General features: G+C 40.5%; 1 protein-coding gene across 1 annotated transcript in view; it reads right to left on the bottom strand.

Annotated features, from left to right (window-relative positions):
• Positions 1-1473: 1473 nt before the first annotated feature.
• TPD52 (tumor protein D52) overlaps positions 1474-23982 on the bottom strand; it is a 129912-nt gene continuing 107403 nt past the window's right edge. Inside the window, exon 7 of the mRNA XM_074577329.1 lies at positions 1474-1760. Coding sequence (XP_074433430.1) covers positions 1607-1760 — 154 coding nt within the window. The 3' untranslated portion in view covers positions 1474-1606. The remainder of the gene's footprint in view (positions 1761-23982) is intronic.

Raw genomic sequence — 23982 nt, forward strand, 5'->3', positions numbered from 1 at the left:
GAGCTGGGAGAACAACCGGTTCTCCCAAAGGCCAGAACAGCTAGTGGCAGCCTAAAGCCGTTGAAGGTTCAACCGCATGATTTGTAAGACTGGGTTGGTTTAGGTGAGCCTGGGGGGTTCCAAATAAAACACTAAGCTGGATTTGACATAGCAACCACTACAGTCTCCAAAAGCCACTTATCTAAAGGTTATCCAGATGAAGATTTGATAAAATCCCTATTTGATACCCTACTGTGAAATAACTCTTAACCTGCCCCCATAACGTTAACGCATAGATTTCCTCCCAAATCACTCTTACTTAAGGTTGATCAAGCATGTAGGATGAGTTACATTTAGCAGTCAGGATTTCTCTTTGGTATTTTAAAACCCTTCTGGCTTCTTAAAAAGGGCTTCTTTTCCTGCTCCAGTGCTAAGATAACTCTTTACCTGGAGGCTAATATCCAATGAAATTCCTGTTCAAACTACTCTAAGATCACCGAGATGAATGAGCAAATTAAAGCAACAAAATAAGCTCATATTGCTTGTTTTCTCTCTCTTGCTTGGATCCCTACTGATTTCAGAAACTAAACTTTAGTTTGCAGAACTATAAAAGGATCTGCTAAAACATGCCCATCCCCTTCAGGATGATTATGCATTTTCCACATGACTCCTCCTAGTATTTTGGGCAAATAAATACCTTATATTAAAAATATGCTCCTTGACAGATCATGCATGAGATGTATTTTGGAGACTACCTGTAGCAGCTGACGCCTGCACTACGCCTCCCTTCTCAGTATTCCAAAAGGGCAGAGGTAGGAAAGGAGTTTCCTTTTGTCAAGTTTTTGCAGATCGCAAATGACTGTCCAGAATTCAGACTTGGATATATCGGAATCAAAAGAAATGCTCTCTGATAGCAAATGCTCCAAAAAAGGTATTGGAAACACCACAGAATGATTTTTTGGTTGCACGTTCAAATACCCATTATATATATCTTAAATACACTTACAGAAACCTAAGACCTACACTTGGCCCACGACATTGAAATAGTTTCTTTTCATTTATATGAACAACCAGGGAAAATTTATTAACATGCATTGGAAATGAGAGCTCCAATTAAAGCAAAGAATTATCTCTAGTTCTTCATGCAGATGGAGATAAAAGCACGATGTGTTATAACAGAGATTAAAACCAATCTGCAGTAAACACTCTGCACTGCAACTTGGAAATCAGGAACCCTTGACGTTGTTCTGTATGAAACACCACACTGGAAGGAGCACCACGAGAGCAAGCTTTGAACCTCCTCCATGGAACTACAATGTCTTAGACCAACACCCCTTTGGGATGGAAAGACAAACTCTGGAATTCTTTATGCAAGAATATGTAAACATTCAGCTAATATTACTTACAAAAGCTCAGTTAACCTTTCACATTTAAATCTAAAGGCAAAGAGCTAGAAAGATGAGTGAATAAAAATGGAGCAAGAATCAGGTAAGATGTGCTTATTGACTTTTATTGATGACATTATTTACATAAACAAGCAGACAGAAACTTTTCATTTATTTCCTGAGGAAACACTCTGTTTGTATAATTTGCAATAGAGCACAAAGTGCATTTATTTACACAAAATTTACTCCTTTTGCTTTGTTTGCTTGCTTTCTGCGAGCCCTAAAAGCACCGCATCGGCTTCCAGCAATGTTGTATCAGTTGTTGCACCCAAGAACCTAGACGTGAGTTCAAGATCCAGCAGCCTCAGGCGCACTCGGGTTCCTCTCTGATATTTTCTGTGAAGAAAAGGGGAGAGGGGGAAGAAGGTAAGTTTTGTTAAGCAACGGTCTTGCATCTCCTAAGGCTGCAGCCCCATAAAAAACCAACTTGCTGCAATGCAAGTCCAACACTGTTGTAACGCATCCGCACTAGAACTGCTGGGGCATGCTCTGTACCACCACAGAGCCAACGATAGAGTCCTGCCCACGGAAGAGCAGACACCACCAGATCCTGCTGAGGGAATGCAGGCTCGAGAGAAAAGCAGTTATTATACAGGAAACTATTCGTGTCTTCCATCAAAATATTTTACTGTATCATCTGCTATCATGCACACAATTATCTGCAGGACAACGTATCATTAAAGGGGAGGACAAGTCATCATTAGATCACTGGTGACATTGCTATTATCAAAAAAGTATAATGCCAGCTAACTATGGTTTATATTTCCAACTCTGGGCCTCAGGCAAGGGAACTTCTCTTACCCCCTCCTCCAAAGAGCTGGTATCATCTGCAAGTTTTTTACCACATATAATTAAAAAGAAACCTCACAACTATTGTAACGAAACATGCCGCCTAAGGGGTCGGGGTTTATTGTTTTATGCTCTTTTTTTTCTTTCTTTTTCCTTTTAAGTCAGAAGATGCCAGCATTCAACATGTTTTAAAAACAGACCCTGTGTCACGGGGGTCTGCCAAATGCCAAATTCGCAAAATTTTTGAAATACTAGCATCTTTTATAATGCACCTGGAGAGCTACCGATCAAAGTCCAGCAATAAATCTGAGAATTATTCTTCTTTTGGAAGTTCAAGCCGTGCCCCTTTTTTTCCTAGTCAAAGCATAAAGAGCTGAAGATGCCCCGAGCTTGACCACCTTGAGCAAAAGCAAAAGCAAGTTTGAAACATTCTCCAGTTACAGAATGGAGAAAATGTCACACGGAAATCTGGTTGAAGGCATTCCCACCTTGCTCATTTTCACCTTCAGCCTGGGCAGACAATCTTTACTGTGTGACAACTGTTTGCCAGCATGGAGCAAAACGGAACTGGGTTCCAACTTTCTTCAGCACAACAAAACAAGATCCTTTTGGAAAACAAGCAATGTTTACATTGTAAGAAAGGATGCTGGGCTTGCTTTTTTTTTCTTTTTTTTTTTTCATTCTCTGTCAATTCTGTCTAATTTCCTGTGGCTCTTGGTTAACCCCGGGTAGAATGCTTGATTATGTTACAAACTGCAAAGGAAGACCATTTGATTCCTCCACTCCGAACAAGCAGCTTCACTGAGTACTGCAGTGAGCAAGGTTTCTGCCCACCCTCATCTCAATGAACTCTGTGATGATCTGCATGAATCAACACAGTGCAAAAATTGCATGTTTTCTTAAAAACATGAAACTGATGTCCTTCATCTGCCCAAAACGCAAGTAACCACCTACCAAAGACAGAGAACAGCTGATGTTTGGTTGTTACCTGCATAGCTGGAAAAGATCGATTCTGTCTCTTTATAAAAGAAATACTTACATTTCAATTGTTTCAACTTGCAATTCAACAGTTTCACAATTGATGACAGTAATTCATGAAAGCTAACGTGCAACATTTCAGAGGAGAAAGGCAAGGGCAAAACAAAATTAAAAGACAATGCATAAGATCTTAAAAATGGATGGTATTCTCCAGGATTTGTTACGCTTATTTAAAAGACGAAGTTCTCCAAAGAAGTCATGATGTTTTGAGCTAAGAAGGGGTATGAAGGGGAAAGTTCCTCACTCCTTCTAGCAGCCAAAAGCGGAACCTTAAATGAAGACGCCAGCTGACAAACGATTCTAGCCATTTGGGTATATGGGAGAAATCTACAGAAAAGTCTTTAGCATGAACCCAACCTTTCCCTAACTGACAGCCGCAGGCTAGATGGGTTGTCTTAGCATACAACCATAAAGTTATCCTGATCCCTAATACTGTTTTTAGCACAAATTATCAGACTTTTCTGCCTTTACCGATGTGTGTTAGGAGTGGGTGGGGCAGGAGAAAAGAAATTTAAAAAAATAAAAACGGAGAGAGAAATTACTTTTGAGAGAAGGCAAAAGAAGAGGCAGAGAAAGAAAACTGAGGAGCACTAGTCTATGGAAACAGAAAAGAGGGAGCTGACATCCTATAATGAGAAAAAAACGTGGCTTGGGAATATATGAAAGAGAATAAACGGTAAAGCCGGCGACAAGAAGGCACTGAAAACACTGTAGGCAAATAGTGTAGAAATTAAGGAAACAGTACACAGAGTAGAGCCAAAGAGGAGGAAAAAGTCTCTGAAAAGTAAAGACTGCATGAAAGTGTTATAGCTTGAGTGACGCTATACTCAGACCTTGTAAACGACAACATTCTGTGCTGCTTTTAGAAAGATGAAGGATGCATTTTAAATAAAACACAATACTAAAAGTAGTGGTTCTGTGACAAATTTTAAAGACCAGCAATCCCTCCGCCTTTTACTTCTCTCCCTTCTCCTAGAGGAAACACAGCTCACCAGTAACGGAAAGCGGGACGCTATTGCGAAAACTGGCTTCAGGGTCCAACACTTTCCTACAGAAGATCGAACGGAACGAGGTTACATTGAATTGGAAGTCTTCTGCCTATTCAACAGCACAGAGTAGCAGAGATATTAAGTTCCATCTTTGTCGCTGAAATACAAAATATTACTTTCGTGATGCAACAGCTCCTTTTGGGCTGGTTGCTAGAGTACAGTCGTAAGTGTTGTGCAAGTGAACAGATGAAACTATTTTTTCCTAATAAAATTGGTAAAAGTGCCTTTTAGAACCAGGACAGTCAACGAGGAAAATCAGTGAAAGAACTGTACTTCTCATGATTAATAAATCTAATTTAATAATAAATGAATAATCTTAAGTGCGACTCCCCCCCATTTTAGCATTACAAAGACTTTGCTCATTGTACAGTTTGCAGAGAACTTTGCTCAAACTTCCAGACGCAATTTAGCATATATTTGTAATACAAAATCCAAGCAATTGTATTTTTGTAAAAAGCACCACAATCTTCAGCGCTGCTTCCGTAACTCAAACCAATTCCAGATGCTTTAACCGAACTTAACTCAATTATTAAAGAAGGTTTTCCAGTCACAGCACATCTGTTTACAAAGAGATCCTGAAGAACATCACTTTAAGGAGCTGACACAACTGCCAATTTGTGTCAATATAAACATTTGGGTTTGTGACAGATGTTCCCTACAGCTAAAACTCTTCTAAACGAGATGTGGAAAACGTAGAAAAAGTAGAAACATGAACGCAACGTGCAGTGGTGGTCTATCCACCACTTTAAAGCAAATGATAGGTTGCCCTATGCATAGTAAGCATATTCTACCCACAAAGGTATTTATCCTTAAACCAGATAAACTATCCCACGGTTAAAGCAGAAGCTTGAAGCAGGACCCAGAAACAAAGCAGGCATTTTATTATTTTCAGGAACAGCGTCCTAGGAGACACAGGACACCAGCATAAAAGGAAAGAAACCGTCGACTCCATTTTGCAAAAGGACTTGCTTTATTTTTAAGTAACAATGCTGGTATTCAAGATCATCCAATCTCATGACCCTCCGCAGGAACCATTAACCTTCGCCCAACCCCCAAGCACGGTGTTTGTCGAGGATGCACGTTGTTTTCCTCCTACCACTTCCTACTGCCAGGTAAGAGTATGAAGTTCACTTTGAAGTAGACAAAGGTAGTTTGGTTGCATACGTAACTGAAGGTATAGGAATATTCTACAGAACTTAAAAAATTATTCTGCAAGTAGAGACAAAGCTTTCTCCATTTCTACAGAATTTATTTACAAAAGCTACCAATATTAACCCTTTGGGAACACCAGTTTTGCATGGAAGGACTCCACCTAACATCAGCTTCAGAGGTGGGAATCCACCGGCTGTTGTCGCTGAGCTGTGAGCCTGTCTCAGGCCAGTGTCAGGAGAGCACCCACTGTCAAGAGAAACCACCTCTTGAACTTCAGCCAAGGATCAATGAGCTCCAAAACGCTTTCCTTAGTTTGAATGAGCGCTTGCAGGCTTCTCTCCATCTCTTCTGGAGAGGGCAAAGCAGTGGGTACAGGCACAACTTTCCTCAAACTTCCAGAAGATGACTTTAAGTGAAGTTGGAGGCAACCCAAAGAATTGTTTCAGTGCGCTTTGTAATTTTCGGAGTGTCATGGAAAATAATTTGAAAAGATGCAAGATGAAAATATTTTTTCTTATTTGAACCATAAGTCTGTACAACTGTACATCACCAGTATAATAGAGTACGAGCACAGAGAAAGCAGACAGTACAGCCTTACTAACGCTGCTTAAAAAAACTTTAAAAGCAAATAGAAAAATTAAAGTATATGTTCTCTTATTACATTAAAAGTGGGGCCTTTCATATTCGCACACAAATATCACACTACTGCCTCTTAACTTACATAAAGTAGGTCTTCTCTTTGCTAAACACACATAAATAGCACAGTGGGCACTTCCAAACTTAAGCAACTTGGAAGCTTCCTTCCGACTGACTGTATCCCATTTATTGCAATTTGGTCCCTCTCCTAATTCTTTCACTTTTGCACTGAAGCTTTAAATCTCTCAAAATCTTAACGATAAACTAAAGGGAACAGCCAAAACCCCACAAACTCTTCAGTCAAGACTTTAAACTTGTAATTTTTAAAAAGTAAATAATTTTACTATGTCCCCTTAAAACATATGCATAAACAGCCCCACCCCATCCCCACAAAATATTTTTACATAATAAAATTGGAGGGAGAGGGTATGGAATACTTATTTCAGTTCTTGCTAACTTTCAAGAAAGCTGGGGAGGAAATGTTCTTTTTTTAATTTAAAAGTCATTTCAGGAAAAAGGTTTACAAAGGGAGTTAACTTGGAAAGCAGTGAGCACGTAAAAACAAGGAGGCTATAACTAAAAATGGTTTTTTGATCCTAATTATACCATTTGCTACCAAGAAAATGGGACAGTAGTTTTGCAGGTGTGCAATTTCACATGTAGAGGAAGCATCCCCATTACTTCCCAGCATTAAGAATTTTATTCAAACTCTAAATTATAGGCGTAAACATTAAAGCATTTTGTTAAACTATCCAATATTTAAAACTGCATGTGATCACAAATTAGCAAGCAGTCCTTTTTCTATTAAAACTACTCAAGTCATTATTTTAAAATTTAAAGCAACAACCCTTCTATTCTTGGAAACAGTGCTACAAAAATAACAACGTCACTACAGAAACAGTTAAGTCTCACCAGGTCTTGACTGGTATTTCCCACTCATTTTAAAAATGCATTCACAGATACCATTTATTCCATACTACAAAAATACAGGGCTGCTATTTTGAGACAAATGGAGTACTTAGACTTATATTCTCTCTATTTGGTTACTGGTTTTTAGTCTCCATTGCTTCCCACAGCACTCTCAGAGAATGCCATGAGAAGTCTTGACATCCTTCATTTTTGTACCGTGAGAATTTCAAAGTGGTTTTTTTTTCAGATCTGTTATTCACAAGGTTTTGTTTCAGTGCCTTAACAGAGTACAGTACAGAAGAGTTTAAGATTCTTAAGTGTTTCGTTTCCTCTTTTTTTTTTTATGTGGAAGACATCACATTATCAACCCCACAAACAAATACCACAACAAAAAAGGTAAGGAAGTAAATTTGACCATCACTTTTTCTCCAGATTTTTTGTTCATCATTCTCACCGCCATTCGAATCCACTCAAAATCTCCCTGTAGCTCCTCACTAGTGGTACCGAAACCAGAATGCATCCCCAGAGAGCAAGCCCACCTCTAACTAACCCCAGCCACCAGCAAAGCAGTGCAGTTGGGGTGGGAAAAAGCCGTGTCCGGAGCAATTCATCCTGTTTCTCGAAAATATTTTGAAGCACTCACAGATGCTTCCCAAGCCTACACTGGTCTCAACTTTATCAGGAAAGGGAGACCATACGACCAGCTTACAGAGCTACCCTGGCACAGATGTCTATGATTTTTGTATAGACCACCCTCGGGTGCCCTACAGCCAAGGAGCTCAGCAAGAACATACCACTTCCCAGCAACCCCTCACTCACTGCCAATATATATAAAATTCTTCTTCAGAAGACATACGGACGAGACAGAGATTAGCAGATTGCTTTCAAGTAGAAGGCTGCGTAGTTTTACGCAGTGATCTACATTTTGCTGAAGTGGCTTTTTCCAGCGAGGTGCACATTGCACATCTAGTGACGGGGGGGGGGCGGTGATCCTGCTTCCAGCAGCTCGATACAGCAGCCGTAACACCTCCCCCCGGCAGTATGAGCTCCCAGGCAATGCTGGGGCAAAAAGACTAAATCCTAGCTTTGTATGTATGAGCAAGACCGCAGAAAGTGGCAGCAGAAAGCTAGCGTGAATTCTGCACAGAGCAGAACATGGGATGGTAAAGGAGATACTAGGAGAGCGTGTAGTATCCTGCTGCCCACCCTTCTGCAAAGGCTATTAAAGAGAGGACAAAGAACATGCACAAAATGGATAACCATGTAAAGATCTGGATCTGTTAAGTTATTAAAAAGACTGAGCTGTCTATACCTTTACAGAAAGAAAATACTGGTATTAAAAGGCACTTAAATCTATCTGGGAAAAGCATGTACCGGCAGGAAAGTGAAGTCCAACAAATGCAAATGAGAATCGCAATTTTGCCAATAATATTGACGAACCACTAGAAAAAAACTCCAAGCACTGAGACTTTTCAGCCATTGACAGCTTCAACCGAAGAGATGTCAGAACAGATGTGTTAGTTCAGTTCAGGATAACACGCTGAAATGTCATGTCTCCTGATACAGTGAAGTCCTGAGAGATGATCTGAAGGTTCCTTTTGGCTTAAATTTCATTCATCCATTATTTTTTATCACAGCACCCAGTCATTCAAATGAAGGATGGATGCTCAAAATAGGATTTTCAAAGCATCTCTGTTGTCTGCAATCACACACTTCACAAAAAATGCTCCAAGGTTGCTGGTTATACTCCATCAGAAAATGTGATCTTTCTTCTCGTGACTCACCAACCCATTGTCACTTCAGCTGTATTTGTTTCCTACTCAATTTATTTTCCTCTTTCCATGAACTAAGCAGGCAAATATGCTCTCATTTCTTTTGAACATTTACCGTTTGTGACACCTGCGTAATAATTTTTTCAGAATATTTTTGCTCCTTGTGTCAAAACCATCCTTTCACAAGGAAAAAGGCTACATACTCTGTTAGATACAAGCAGAGATCTAGATACTCTGCTAGATAAAAGCAGATAAAAGCCTCTTACATTCTTGGAAGCATTTAGCAGAATGCTGTAAGCCCGTGTGAAACCATCAGCTTAAAGAACAGTCATTGTCACCTTGTGTTTTCGAACAAGAGTGTACAAGTAGAGCTTATGGCAAGCATCCTTAAAACCAGCAGGTGCTTTATGCATCCGAGGAAGTCCAAAGTTAAACCCCGCTTTGCTCTGACTGCTGCTAAAGCAGAAATTTGAAATGAATACCAGAAAGAGTTTGGGGATATTCACTAGATCCTCATGTGAAAAATACCCTGAAGCACGTGAATACAGCCCTGGCCAAATGGAGCTTCCAGAAGCAAGCGCGCACATGAACATCGATGTATATACTGACACTTAGTGAGAAGATAACTACCAAACAAAATAGTAGCACAGTTTTGGGGTCTCCCCATCATTAGGGGATAAAATATTATGCTTATGGAGCTGCGCAGAACCATTACACATTGGTCAAGCCCTGGTACCTTCATTCTGCAGGACCCAAGTTCAGGGACCTTGTCACCCTGCCAGCTATTGAGACGACCAGCAGCCGATCAAGTGTCACAGACGTAGGTGAATGAAACATGGAAGTTTCCATTCCTATAGCTAAAAGCAGGTAAATGCAAAGCCTGACAAGAATTGTTGTATCATTGTCACAGAAAAGCCCCGAGCAAATCACTGTGAAGACACTGTCAAGCTCTGTGAGTACAATGGTATCAGTAATCAATAGCATTTGTTTCTATGACAATGAAAAAATACAGTGAAAGGTGACAAATATTTAACTCTAATTCTGTTCCACTCAGTCGGGACATTTAGACTCCGAGTAGAATTTCTTAGTTGTGAAAAATTGCTAAAAAGTAACACGCTTGCCTTCAATTCAGACAAAAACCAAGTACCCAATATTTACTAGATGGACACAAAAAATCTTGTTGTCATTTTTGCTGCAGTCTCTGCAAGAATCAATTTGCATTCCCTAAAACTTTTGGGACAGGATCGTTCCCTTTTTAGAGTAGGAATCCACAGACTAATCTATATTTCAAAATATATCACATCAAAGATGAATGCTATAACCTTTTCTCTGTGGCATGGTGAGGTAAGCTCTGACAAATGAAACTTGCAATAGGTGGCTCCTGTCATCTAAGAACTTGTATCAGATATAGTTATGTCATCATACAGTAATTTATGCCATGTGCTTTCTCAGTCTATAACGTAAAACATACCCTTTAACTTGAGAGGAAACATCACTCTAAAGGAACCAAATAAAAGAAATCTGAGTCTTTAGTACAAATTGTTATATTTTTTTCTGCTCTTTAAACTATGCAGTAAACTATTTTCATTAAAATATTGCTTTGGAACTTACAAAATGCTAAAATATAAAGATTATTACATACCTAAATATATAAAAAATTTAGCCATTTATACTACAAAACATTAAAAAAAACCCACAGCCCTTCATCCTCACAGCCACCAGAAGCCAGACAAACTGCTTAAAAGATGAAAGAAGATACCTAAGTGAAAGAAAGCAAACTCATGCAAAGGATGCTCTTGCAGATACTCTTCTGTCCATCTTTCTGCAAGTGATGTCTATCTCAGCTCCAGTCCCTTCTCTTTCCCATGCTGGGAACTTGTCTGAGTCAGATACTTTTCATGTACATAGTCCTAAATCCTCGGCCTTCCAAATTTCAAACAGTTGCCACAATACTGTTCTAGTGTTCCTCTTCATACACGTGGTCTCAAATTTTACCCTCCTTTCTGTGCTTACTCTGTTTCCCTAGCACAGCTCCTCCTCTATCTCTCGCTGTCCCCCTGGGATCTGACCAGGTGTTTCCAGGTTTCTTTTTCTACCCCAGGAAAAGCTATTAGACATTTTTTCTTGTCCTCTCTTACTTACTGCCTCCTCACTGATCCTCGTCCCAGCCCATGTGTCCAGCCAACCTCATTCTCTTTTCAGTTTCTTACCCCATCACAGGTTTCTCTTTCACCAGTACCAATTAAGTTCAGTCGTCTTTTTTTTCTTGCAGTGCTTCTCAGTTTTCTCACTCAGCTGATTCCAGTGCCCTTGCACCAGCCATCCTGGCAGGTCTCTTATAAGGGATTAAAAATAGTAGGTTTCCAGAGACGGTTATTATCAAAATTCAAACCAGACTGTTTCTCCCCCTTGCTGTCTGGGAAATGACACTAGCTATGGGAACAATGACAACGCATTTAAAAACCTGCCCAGCCTTGGTGCTCAACCCTCAAGCTTTGTACAGCTTGGAGAAGCTGTCACACAGGAAAAACTTCAGCAAACCAGGTAATTCACGTACTGTCAGCAGGTTTTTGCAGACACGTCTTCTAACCCTGCTCTGATGCTCCCATCTGTGCCAATGGTAAGTACTGCCCATGTCCTTTCTCTGTCTTTAAACTCCATCATAGCTATAAATTGGATTTATTCTTCTCTTGGGAGAGCTGGATGCAGAAGACGGGTGGTGAGACTAGAATGCCTCATCCATCGGCAGTGCGTGCTGGTAACTGTGTTAATGTAAGGGCTGGCATACACAGACAGACAGAAAACAGAGCTGCTGAACAGCTGAAGCAGATACCTGAAATCTCAGCTGCACGTGAATCCAACAGGTGAGATGGGAAAGGTGCTAAAGATGGGGGAAGGCTGAACACTAATGCTTTGGGGTCTCAGAGAAAGACTGGGAGAGGACAGTGGGGTCTGGAAGAGATACAGGTTGAGGAATACAATTTTGGAGAACGTGGGTGAGGTCTGTGGAGAATACTGGGTTGGTGAGAGTTGGTGGGCTAGAGCAAAAAGGAGGAAGAAGTGGATGGGGCCGTAAGACAAGAGGAGCTGGAGGTACCGTATGGTTCCCCTTTATCAATAACTAAGGCTGAGGGAGGACTGCTGAAAAGTACCAGTCTCTTCCCTGAACCCCCTTATTCCCATGTCTCTCCCCAGTTCTCCTTTTGGCTGTTGGTGCCTACACAAAAGCACTGCCTGTAACATCTGCCCTCGGGCTTCCTCACTCACTCTTACTGTTCTTACTGTTTGGCAAAAGTCAAATCACATTTACCTAACAGTTAGTCTATAAGATGCAGCATACGCAGATTGCTCAGACAACTGCAAGACACTCAGTGAAGAAGTAATCAAAGATTTTAGCTAAAAATTTCTGACAGTATCAACACTATGGTCTGACAAAGCTGAAAGAGGATAAAATGCGATCGTGCAGGGAAAAAGCACCACTGTAACAACAGATTTTAGACCTAACTATTTCCAGTGCATACAAACCATCTTGAAGCATCACTGAGTGGCAAATCTAAAATATATGCCTGCATCTAAATACCAGAGAACATTACCCAACATTTTATGGCACGTCAAATAATACTTCTTTAAGTTTCAGTTCCTTGCTAGTCTCCATTTAATGTGAACGTCCCAAGAACAATCTCAGCTACTTACGTTATGAATGAACAATACAGACTAATACTGAACAGACTTTTTGATGAAAAAGAGGTCATGGTGCTCCTGTAAAAGGGACATTTTCAGATTTGGTCAGGAACATTTCTTTGTAAGCTAACACTTGCATTATTCATTCAAATGGATTTCACAGTTAATAAAAGCCTATTCAGAAACAACATGAAAATCTTACTGGGGAGTGGCGCCTTAAAAATACAACTGGTTTGACATTGTCAGTTTGATTTTCAAAAACTGGCAAGGAAGAGTGTGAAGCATGGAGAAGGCTCACTTCTCTGCAGAATGCCGTGCACCTGTCTTTGAGAAAACCCAATATTTGATGGTTCCACTTTCTGCTAAAAATAACTAATGCTAAGAGATCTTAACTGGAGTCTGGAGAGGGACAGTTTTGCAAAAGGTGTGTTTCAGATTTTAAAAAAATGTGTTTCACGAAATACATTAAACAGGAAAACGTATAAAGAACATCCATGAATAACAGGGTGGGTCCAGGGAAGGAGTTAACAGTGAGACAGCTCACCTAGCAAACCACCGACCTGCTGCACACCACAATGTCAGGAGTGAGCTCCGACTGCTAAGGGTAGCTTTTAGAAATACTGAAGGGAGGCAAAAAGCATACAAAATAGCATGAAACAGAGTATTACCAGACACTATTAAAATATTAGAAATTACAAAGGTTATCCTTATGCTATAAGGCTTGAGGTTAAGGAAATATCGACAATGACTAGGTTAAGGAAATATAGACAATCCCTGAATAAACTATCAAAAGGAACTTAGAAGAACTATCAAAAGGAACTTAGAAGAACTATCAAAAGGAACTTAGAAGGTCTGTCAGAAAAATTAGTTTTTGAGGCAATAAAGAAGAAATGAACAGTTGGGTACGTATCAAAAGAGACATGCAGGCAGTTGCAGGTTGGAAGCAGACAAAGGGGGACCTCCAGGGAAAGCTCAGAAAAAGAAACCATGGTGCTGGGTACTGCAGCAAAACACGTCCTGGGTTCCTTAAAGCAAAGGCAGCAGAAGGGTAGGAAGTGTTTCCAAAGGAAATTCTTTTCAAGAGACACCGATACAGAAACAGGAGCATGCTCATAGTTTTAAAAGGAGGAGTGAAAGAAGAGGGAAAAGCTTAAAGTATGATCTAAGCAATTCAGCTGAACTGGAGAGACAAAGAAGAAATAGACCTATGGACTGAAAAAAGCTTATTTAAGAATAGTGAAAAGTAGGTGTAATTCATGATAGTAGATCCACATCCAGTATGTGGAAAATACCTAGAAATGAACTAGCAACAACTGCCATGACATTGTACCGGGAGAAGAACCATCTTCCCAATCTACTTGTTTGGCTTATGCATTTTTTTATAACCACTTGATCATCTTCTGGTTGACAGAGAAACACTGCTAAGTTCTCATTAAACATGGTACACAAACACGGACTGAGAAAACACATACCAAATGAGGCCGTGGTTCTTTTTTTTCTAGATGTGGAAAGATGAAAGCTCCACAGAAAATTAAATCACTACATCTTTCTCCACAGTGAGGAAACTAGAGATAGATAAAAAGATCTGGGCAAAAAGGAAGGAACTTCTGTCATTAGAGAAACAAATTGAGAAACAAAGTAATTAATGGTTATCACAGAGAGTCGGGTAACTTCCTCACCTCCAAATTCTCCCTGCAAGCAGCTTCTTCAAGGAATTTTTCATCTATAAGCTCTTTCTTGAGACATTTTGAAATGGCGCCATACCTCATTTTCTCCATTTTAAACTGTGCAATCTTTCAACTGGATCTGCACGAGCAGATCTTTCACATCAGAACGTATTGATTATGGGGGTACAAAACTACCAATCAAAAGACAAAGTCATGACAAAATCTGTGCGCATTTCAGGGATGGAGGTAAAAAATAACATGATATGGGCAAAAGGAACTTAATCTAGACCCCAGCTGGCAGACCTGTGTTTCTCTTGCTTGGTACCACCACCAACAGAAGAGCTGGATTCAGAGCTTTAGGTTGACAACATCATCAACTGTGCCCAAAGCAGCACCATGTTCTCCGACAGGCTGTAGCACAACAAACTATTTGAAAGGGCTATTTCCTCTTCTGTACGAAAGCTCAGGCAAACACTTCATGCTATTAGTTTTTAATTTTAAGTTGTTTTCTTAGAACCATTATAAAGAAAACCCTCAACAGATGTCCTAAAAAGGATTTAGAAGGTGGCATGTATCGTATCAGATCATCATACAGTTAAAAAATGCAGAGCTGAAAGTACAACAGCTCTATCTTCACAGTCAGATCACTTTTGTTAGCTCACCAACTACGGCTGGTAAGACTTCTACTCTATGCAGCAGAACTGCTGCCCATGCCTGGGAAAAACCCCGTGACCATCCAAACTATGCCAACCATACCTTGTACGACTGCTTGCCAAGGAGAGAGTGTTATTAGCCAGGCTTGGCTCAAACAATTCACTGCCCACAAAGCTACTTTAATGTACTGTCTCTACTGGGGGAAAAAAACACAGTAATCCAACAATACATTACGATACTTTCCCATCACTGCAGCAATTCCCACCACAGGCAACACTTTGTCTCCAACAAAGAAGCCTCACATTCTGCGCCGGCAAAAAAACCTATCCATACTGTAGGGGTGCCAAGAGGAACATCTGTGTGCTCAGAAGGACACAAAACTGGCTTTTTGTGTGCGTGTGTGTGTGTGTGCGCGCCTGTGTGAAAGAGATGGGGGCGGGGAGCTCACAGACAATAGCTTGTGTGACTGCCTGGTAAGGAAATGCTCTTTCATTCCCTTCCTCCTTCCTTTAATTTATTTTTTAATCTGAACAAGGGAGTCAAACAGCCACAGCAGTTATCGACTCCTTCTCCAAGCCCAGTGAAAAGGGTTAAGTTTCTTCCACATTACTAGTTTTAGCCTGGATTTATTTATTCCAAAAAGGATTTCCTTAGGTGTTAAACACATATATCTACTTTTCAACAAATAATCTGAGGATTCAGGGTCTACATTTCCCTTTAGTACAAATTATTATGACTGTAATGTAGATCTCATTCGTGAAACGCTGAACTACGGATTGTAAAACATCTCCTACAAGATGGATGTTTTCGTGGGCTTTGATTATGAAGAAAGTGAAGTTTAAAAAGTGGGGGGGAGGGGGGAATCAGACATAAAGAGTACAAATACTGCTGACTTCCTGAACGTTGGGTCAATCACTTGGAGAGCAGCATCAGAGAATGGGAACCAAGAACCTGCACTACCACAAAATTAAAGCTGTAAAGCAATGAAAACCAGCCCAATGGAAGGAAGTGATTATAGAAAGACCCTCTACAGAGAGGGCAAAGACCATTGCTTACCGATGAGTATTTATATTTTGTTTTTATAAGACCTACTTAATCAGCTATTTAAATAATCCAACAATTCTTTACTGATGGACTGAAAAACACTGTTTCTTCTCCACTTTAGAAGGTATTTTCCGGTGGTGAGACTGTCCTGGCCCGGTGACATTTAAATATGTTGAAGATCCTGGCTACATGCAAAAATCAGAAGAAACTATAAGTTCTTTTTCTGGAGTTATGCTTCCTAACACCATGTTCTCCTTTTCTTCCTGCCCTTTCTCCAGCTGCTCCTTCCCAACCTGTGTGGTGCAATCTAATCATCTGACAAGAGACCACTCACTTGGACTGCTTCATGCCTCATCTTTACTACCTCCAAAACTGGGAACAAGCGGCCGAGGAAACCAATTAGCAGCAACTTATCTGTTTCCCCAAATATTTGTAATTCTTTAACCAAGGGTCTGAAATTACATCCCCTTCCTTTGGGGAAAACGGAGCCAGGAGATGTAAATCTGAAACAGAGCTCAGCCTTTCAATCAGCCTCTCAAACACTCACCTTGCCGGGAACATGCTCGAGCAACACCACAGGCAGGTTTTGACATACACATCGGACAAAGAGTTTGACATTTGCTGCTCTCAGCATGCAATGGTACCTGTGTGCGCCTTCTCCAGAGAGGAGACTCAGTTACAGCAGCTCCTGCAACTCCTGTCCGTGGGGAAAGGGAACAAACCAGCTGCATCATCTCAGAGAGATGTCCATGGCATTTTACTCTGGATTTGGAGACACTGGTCCAGCACTTCCACTTTAGGAGGCTCAGTGCAGAGGGGGCTCAACTCAGGCATGCACAGCTCAGCTCTAGCAGGGCTCCCTGGGTGCGAAAGCAGCCCAAGCACCTTTACTGGGCAGATCTTGACTACCGAACCATGCAGACCTAAACTGCTTCTCTACGGTGCCAGATCTGATATGGCTGCACTAGACACCATCAGTTCCTGCACTATCAGGAACTCTGAGGGGCACAGTGAATGTGGCTTTGCAGAAAGCCAGCTAAGGACAAGAAAGGGTTTTCCGCTCATGTTTTGCCCAGACCTTGCCAAATCTAGACTGACTGTACATTTCTGCACTGGGCTCCAATTTCCAGAAGGTCTTATTGACCCAGGTTGAATGCTACTTGAACGGGAAGAGTCAGCTCTAGTTCAGCGTTGCACTTAAGCCAGCGTGTCCTGCTGCAACTCAGGATGCCAAGGGCTACAACACAGCACTGCAAGAAACCAGCCACTGTCTGAAGGGGCCCAAGGTGAGCGGGTACCAACATCTCCTGCTGAGAGCATGGCACCACTCGGGTGTCCTTCCTAGTCCATTACGTGACAGCCATGAGATCCTGGCAAATGGAATAAACTGTGTGTCTCCACCTCAGTCACCTCGGAAAAGAGGTGATGGCAAAGAATGTAGTTCAAACTAGGACTTATTTAGATAAAACACAACTGAATACTTGAACAAAGTTCGAGCATTTACTTGAGCTTAGTACTCTGTGAAAGAAAAATGTTTCACCTGTTCTATGCACGAATAAAAATTACCAAAGAATAAAAATAATTGTTTGATACAATCCCTGTGCATATACAGAAAATGTATTCTCATTCTCATTTGACAGTCTTGCAGGAAATGAGTTGATTTAAATGCTCATAAAACCACACTAAAAGTGGTTGAAGTCAGTCAAGTAAGACACATACAATTTTTAGAGAATTTTCCTTTTTTTCCTCATTGCCACTGCCAAATCCCCAACCCAGTTTGAGAGTGTGACTGTACTAGGTTTTGTGCAAACATGTACAGACAGCAAATCCTGAAATATCTGCAAAGTGTTTGGATTCTTTAAGAGATCCGGTCCATGTCATTGACATGGATAAGCTTTCTGTGGGACTACATAGATAGCTGTGCAATACGCCTGCATGAGTGATTGATGAATTGAGGCTAAAAAAAACCAAACAACCCAGCCAAAATAATGAAAGACATCTAGAACAAAATAAGGAGACAACATCTCTCATTGGCTGGACTTTTTTCAGAGCAATAACTCTTCTTTACAAATGCAACGCTAGCATTCCTACTCTACTTTTCATATTTTCCTCCAAACTTTAGGCAGTCAAACTGAGACTCACCATCTAATTTCCTTCGCCTCTCCTTATCAGCATGCATTTGCTTTAAAAAAAAGTCACCAGAAGTTTCTACAGCTGCTGTCACAGGATACAAGCATTCAGTGACATTGGCTCCTAGCTAATGCTCTCACTAACTCCTACAAGACCAAGCACCTTGGCCTATTTTCCTATATTACTAGAGTGCAAAAGGAAAGCTGTTAAGATCTGTCTCATTTTCTCTCTGTTACCTACCACTGCTCTACACTCTACACCCAACCCTTGACAATATGCAAAAAATATTCAAACCGGGTATCACAATCTCCTTCATTCATCACTGTAGTTCCTTTGTAGTGCCTCCAAGTCCTGATCTTCAAGCCCTACTGCCAAACTCCTTGCTACTTAAGAAAATAAAAGTCCACATCTAGTTTGCATGCAGTAATTCTGCAAGGGTCTTCGCTTGTTCTATTAGAATCTATTTACACTGCAGCTCTGAAAGGTTTCCCACAAATTACCTGCAAAATCACAGGAACAGACTTCAAGCCTACTCCCTATTTTTCTTTTATCTGCAAAATATTCTACTGAACATTTACGTTTATATTCTTAAAAACACCAAAAAGATATTTCAAGGCTCTAAGGATTTCAAATGCTTATAAAATGCACTATGCCTTTTTATAAACACAGGAAACCATTCTACAGCAAACTGTAATTGGATGTTCCGTAGGTTCACCTTTAGTTTCTGACAAGTAAGAACAAGTTTTGTATTTTAATAGGTTTTGAAGCTGTTCAGGAGTAGTAAACTAAATACATCCTTCCAGTCAATTACTGCAGACTTACAGTGGTGGCACATATGAATGAAAAGGAGTGTTTTTGGAAATATTTGCAAAGCAGCCCAGCACATCCACCTATCACCCTTCCATACACTTCGCCAGGTCACGCGCTCTTTTGTTTTCCATTTCTAACCTTTTACTCTCTTTTTCTTTTTCCAAAGCTGCCTTGAAAACCTTTACTGTTTAACTTACCACCCTCAAACTCCTAGGAACTGTGCTGTAGAGAGCTGTGGTAGAGGCTGTGCATGCACCGGCTTTGCTGCAGTGCATTATCATAGAAACGTAGAATCAAAGAATGTGGTTGGAAGGGACCTTTAAAGGTCATTTAGTCCAATCCCCCTGCAGTAAGCAGGGACATCTTTAGCTAGATCAGGTTGCTCAGAGTCTCATCAAGCCTGGCCTTGAATGTCTCCAGGGATGGGGCCTCCACCACCTCTCTGGGCAACCTGTTCCAGTGTCTCACCACCCTCATTGTAAAGAACTTCTTCCTAATGTCTAATCTAAACCTGCCCTGCTCTAGTTTATCTCAACAAAGCTGAAGCAGAAGGCTGCACTCATTTGCAGTTCTTATTTTTGTCCTGCCTTGCATGTAGCAGGGATGTTGGGAGTCTATGGGGCTGGGACTGCCTGGTCATACTCACACACCTGAGTTTCCAGAAAGCTGAGCTGATGAAAGGGCAGTCTGAGCCTTCTTCCTTCACCCCCACCCAACCACTCCTGATGCGGTCCTTGTGACAGTGCAAGCTCTCTGGCTGCCAACCTTATCACGAACTGGATCCATTTGACGACTAATAAAAGGAAAAGAAAAAGAGCAGTTTTCTTCTGCACCAGCTCCCTGACCCAGCTCTAAATGCAGCTGCACAAGGGAGGTGGCCAGTGCAAGCAGCTGAAGATAATGCCAATGTGGACCCTGCCTGCTTCTGCTCGCAGCAGAAGACCAGACCATAAAAACGACTTGGGACCCCTCCATCCCTTTGTCCACCACTAACTGAGATCAAGAGGAACGAGTTAGATGGAGAATAGCATAAAAGACAACAAGCCTTGCCAGTGTATCTTATTGGAGGGATTTCATTAAAGCAAATGAAATTCACAGTTTATAAGCCTGGAAAAAAATGGGCACCTGAAATGTTAAAAAGTAGTCTTGTAGTAAAGGCCCCTGGTTTAAATGCCAACTTTGTACTAAAGACCCAGTAATACTAATAAAACAAAGAATGGTTTTGTCTTAATCAATGTTGAAATAAGCTTGGTCATTGAAAAGGGACCTGTTTATCACTTCCATCTATCTCAGAAGTCAGAGCCTGTGGTTGTGTTTGTTAGCAAAAGTAAGAGAGATCTCAAGACGGCTTCCGTACCTTTCACTTGTCAGTCTTTTCTTTCTCTCTATCGTTCAAGAACTTCAGCTCCTGCTATTGCTTTCCCTCTGGTGGAGTACGGTAAGACGCAATTAATCATGATAACAAAATCCTATTCTCGTTTGTGAGTAAAACTAATTGTGGTACAGTATTTCTTTTCCATCACCTTAGAAGGTGCCTTGCAGCTTTCCCACAGTATCGAGTTCCCGATACACGCACACACACAGAGAGCGCCTAGGTGACGACTCATTCCAGCTTAACCTACCTTTTCAAACAAACTTCTCCAAACAATGTATTATCTACATTTTAAATGCAGGGTGAAATTCTACCACTCACTCTATAAAAAGGACAGGGAGCTTTATTGTACTCCACAAAAGATTTGAGGAAAGTATTGATGGTCCAAGCAATCCGTAATACTCTTGTGGTGGAAAGAATCGTTCTGAAAGTTTTCTCACACCGGGAAATGGAAAAAACTACATATAAACAATTTTGCCTATTAATGTGTCAATTCCATTAAAATATTCTATCAACTCCGAAAAAATTTACTTATGCATTTTAAAAGATCATGCCTGCAGTAAAACGCTTTTGAAGCCGCTGGTGTTAGTTATAATAATAATAATGACTATACAAGGCAAAACCAGGCATTCAGTCACCCAGGTCAAATTCTCTTTCTCTTATGCTTGGGAAAAAACTCGGATTACCTGGGTGATAAAACACCCACAGAGCCCAGAGCGTGGCAGAGCACCAGGAGGCAGGTTCAGGTTTACGTTGCTACAGGACTGATCTTCAGTACCTGCTTGGCCATTTACCACCTGCAGAAATTTAACCTGCAGCCAGGACACACAGTGTACGTCCTTCCACGGAGAGATGTACGGTCAGCACTGTTACACCACCGTACGGCAATGCTTATGGACCAAAACCTTAAATTTAACTCCAGTGAGGCTGGCAGTATTTCAGCAACTCATCTATCTACCAAGTTCTTTAAGCACGTTGGACTTGCCACCTTTCGGACCGTGTCTCACACTCACACTGTCCCATCTCAGCATTAACCACACTTACAAAGTTCAGTGAACTATTAGAAGAAACTTCGAAGAAAGCGTGCTGGTGAAGGTGAAGTTAGTTAAACTCAGTAGTGAGGGATGTGCACAACTAACACACAAAGAAAATTGTCAGTTAAAAAGTCACTATTTATTCCACACTGCAATTAAAAATTCTTAAATCGAAATGTTTAAATACTTGAATTGACTTTCCTTTTACAAGACATGATGAATTTGTTTAGCCTTTCATCTGTCGGCAGAACAGGTTCGAGCAAATCAAATCAACCCAATAACATGACGTGACTAAATAGGAGTAATTAACTAAACTTTAAAATATCACTTTTGCATGGGAATCATTTTAATATATGAAAAGTCATATTGTTTATAGTACCTAAGTAAAACTTATAGAAACATACATAAAATTTAATAGATAAAAAGTCAGACTTATTTAATGTAGGATTTTAGCAACATGCCACACTTAACACCCAATAAAACAGCAAATAAATGCAAGAATGTCGGCTTTGCTTCATCAACTGCAGTAAAAATCAGAAAGAAACCACAGAAGTTTAACAGTTCAGCTAGCACTGCAATTATTTGTTAGACGGGATTTGGAAACCCCTGGCAGGGGACTTAGATTTGTCTGTGCATTGGATTCTCTGCCCCAAGAGCAATTTTTGTGGCCAAGAGAAGCAGGAGCAGGATTTCTGAAGGGCAGCGGGGGACCAGGAGGCAGACTCACCCCCGCAGAGCCGGGGGAATGATAAGGCAGCAGCCACCGTAACCTCGCTGCTGCAACGGCGACAGTGAAGTGGCTCTGGGAAGTCCAAGGGTTCCCCTTCGCTACGTGAACAGTTAATTCCTCACACTCTTGACACGTAATGATACAGAGAACAGATTTAGCTCCAAATAATTATTTCAGTGGTTTTCTTCCAGCTTTATCAGGCGTAATTCTAATGTTTCAGCCTTACTTAAGAAACCAAAATAATTTTGCTGGAGCAACTGGAGAAGTGACCGGGGAAGTATTTGCTGAATGTTCCTGGAATACCATTATCACAGTCTGCATGTCAAATACACACTCATCCATCTTTGCGATGGAAAAAGAACAACTCATAATAACACTTGTGTCATTTCATATTGCAGTATAAGCATCACTCTGACTACAAGCAAAATTTTATGTGCAAACATAATAAGTGCAAAGGTAACACTGGACTAAAAATGTCTTACAAAACTAGTATTTTGTAGAAATTTGGATAAAGTAAAAAAAAAAAACCATAAAAAATGAGGACTGATAAAATTAAATAATTTAATATTCCAACACCCAGGTTTTATCCTTAGTTCATGCCTTGGATATTGCAAAATAAATGTTTCACTGCAAACTGCTTTGCACAGTAATTGTGCAGGCTGTGCAGCAATATGCAGGTTAGCTGTTTGACATCAGGTAACTAAACTGCATCTCCAAAACCACTAAAAACATTTAGATTTTTCAGTGAAGCTGTATAATAGTCTTAAAGATGCTATCCTCCAACTCAAGGGAGTGAGACTCTGCTGTAACTCAAGCTTCTACAGTGTGTAACAGTAAGTGATGGAAAAAAAATAACTCTTCAGCATTTTCAACATTTATTTCCTGATTTCGATATCTAAGTAACTTCTACGAAAATGACTCACTGATCCATTTGGCGATTACAAGATACCTTCTTAAAGAGTTTTCCTTTCAGGAGTCAACTGGTCTGTGCATGTGCACACATGCAAGCAGTCAAGCAATGACAGATTTTAATTAAACTATAGTGTGTGTGTAGGCTCATACCAAATACTTCAATATGATGGTGATACTGGGCGTTCACATGTTTTTCTATTTTTTTTTCCCCCTAACATTGTCTAGCTTCAACAGAAAACAACCCAGGTACAAAGATGTAAGTACCATATTCATTCTTCAATAAAAACCACTTTTCTTCGTAGCACAGATGAGAAAACCAGGAAATTAGAGAGCCAGAAGTTGAGAAGGCACATCACGAGGTTACTTCTTGTTAAACAGTGCAAGCTCTTGGTGAGCCAGAAAATATATATTTACTCAAGTTACAGTTTAGAAAAGCCTGCTAGTAAATTGTTTTAGAGATAAGGTCGTATGATTGACCACCTTAGCTTCTTCCAACAATTATCAAGCAAATGGAAAGGAATGAGAGCTAAGAAAATGCACAAAATGAAACTGAGGTGGCAGAATCAATTCTGGGTAATAGCTGTATCAGTATTTCAGCTACAGGCTTCCCATGTTAATCCTAATTATTTAATGGTCATTTACAAAAGAAGCTGAGCAGATTACTTTGAGACTGTATTTATGAGTACTAGTCATCCGAGTCACTTATAAGGGAACACAAAATCCTGGAAAAAAGACAGTATTTTACACGCAGCACGCAGAAATATTTATTTCAGGAATTTTGAAGTGTTTACTGACACCTACTGTATTGGAAAGCTGGATTTTCCACTGTACTTGCCTTAAAGTGTGTCAAAGCAAGTCATCTTCAATGATCAGCCACTTTTAAAATGCTTGAGCAAAGTCAGAAAAAGTAAAGGTGGGAGGAGACTTCCAGTCTTACCTTCTGCACTGGAGGAGGCTACCCCAGACAAATATTTATCTAACTTGCTTTTAAGAAACCTCTGTGAAGGAAAGCGTTTTTTAAACAGCCCCTAGGTAAGCTCTCTCAGAGTTTCACCATCCTAACAGTTGAACTTGTTTACCTAATATCTAAGCTAATTGTCTAAGCTAATTGTCTAAACCAAGACAACTTTTTTTTGTTCTTCCTCCAGCAAAGATCAAAAGATATGACTGAATCATTTT

Source organism: Larus michahellis, chromosome 2 (genome assembly GCF_964199755.1).
Source record: "Larus michahellis chromosome 2, bLarMic1.1, whole genome shotgun sequence".
NCBI classification, from domain to species: domain Eukaryota; kingdom Metazoa; phylum Chordata; class Aves; order Charadriiformes; family Laridae; genus Larus; species Larus michahellis.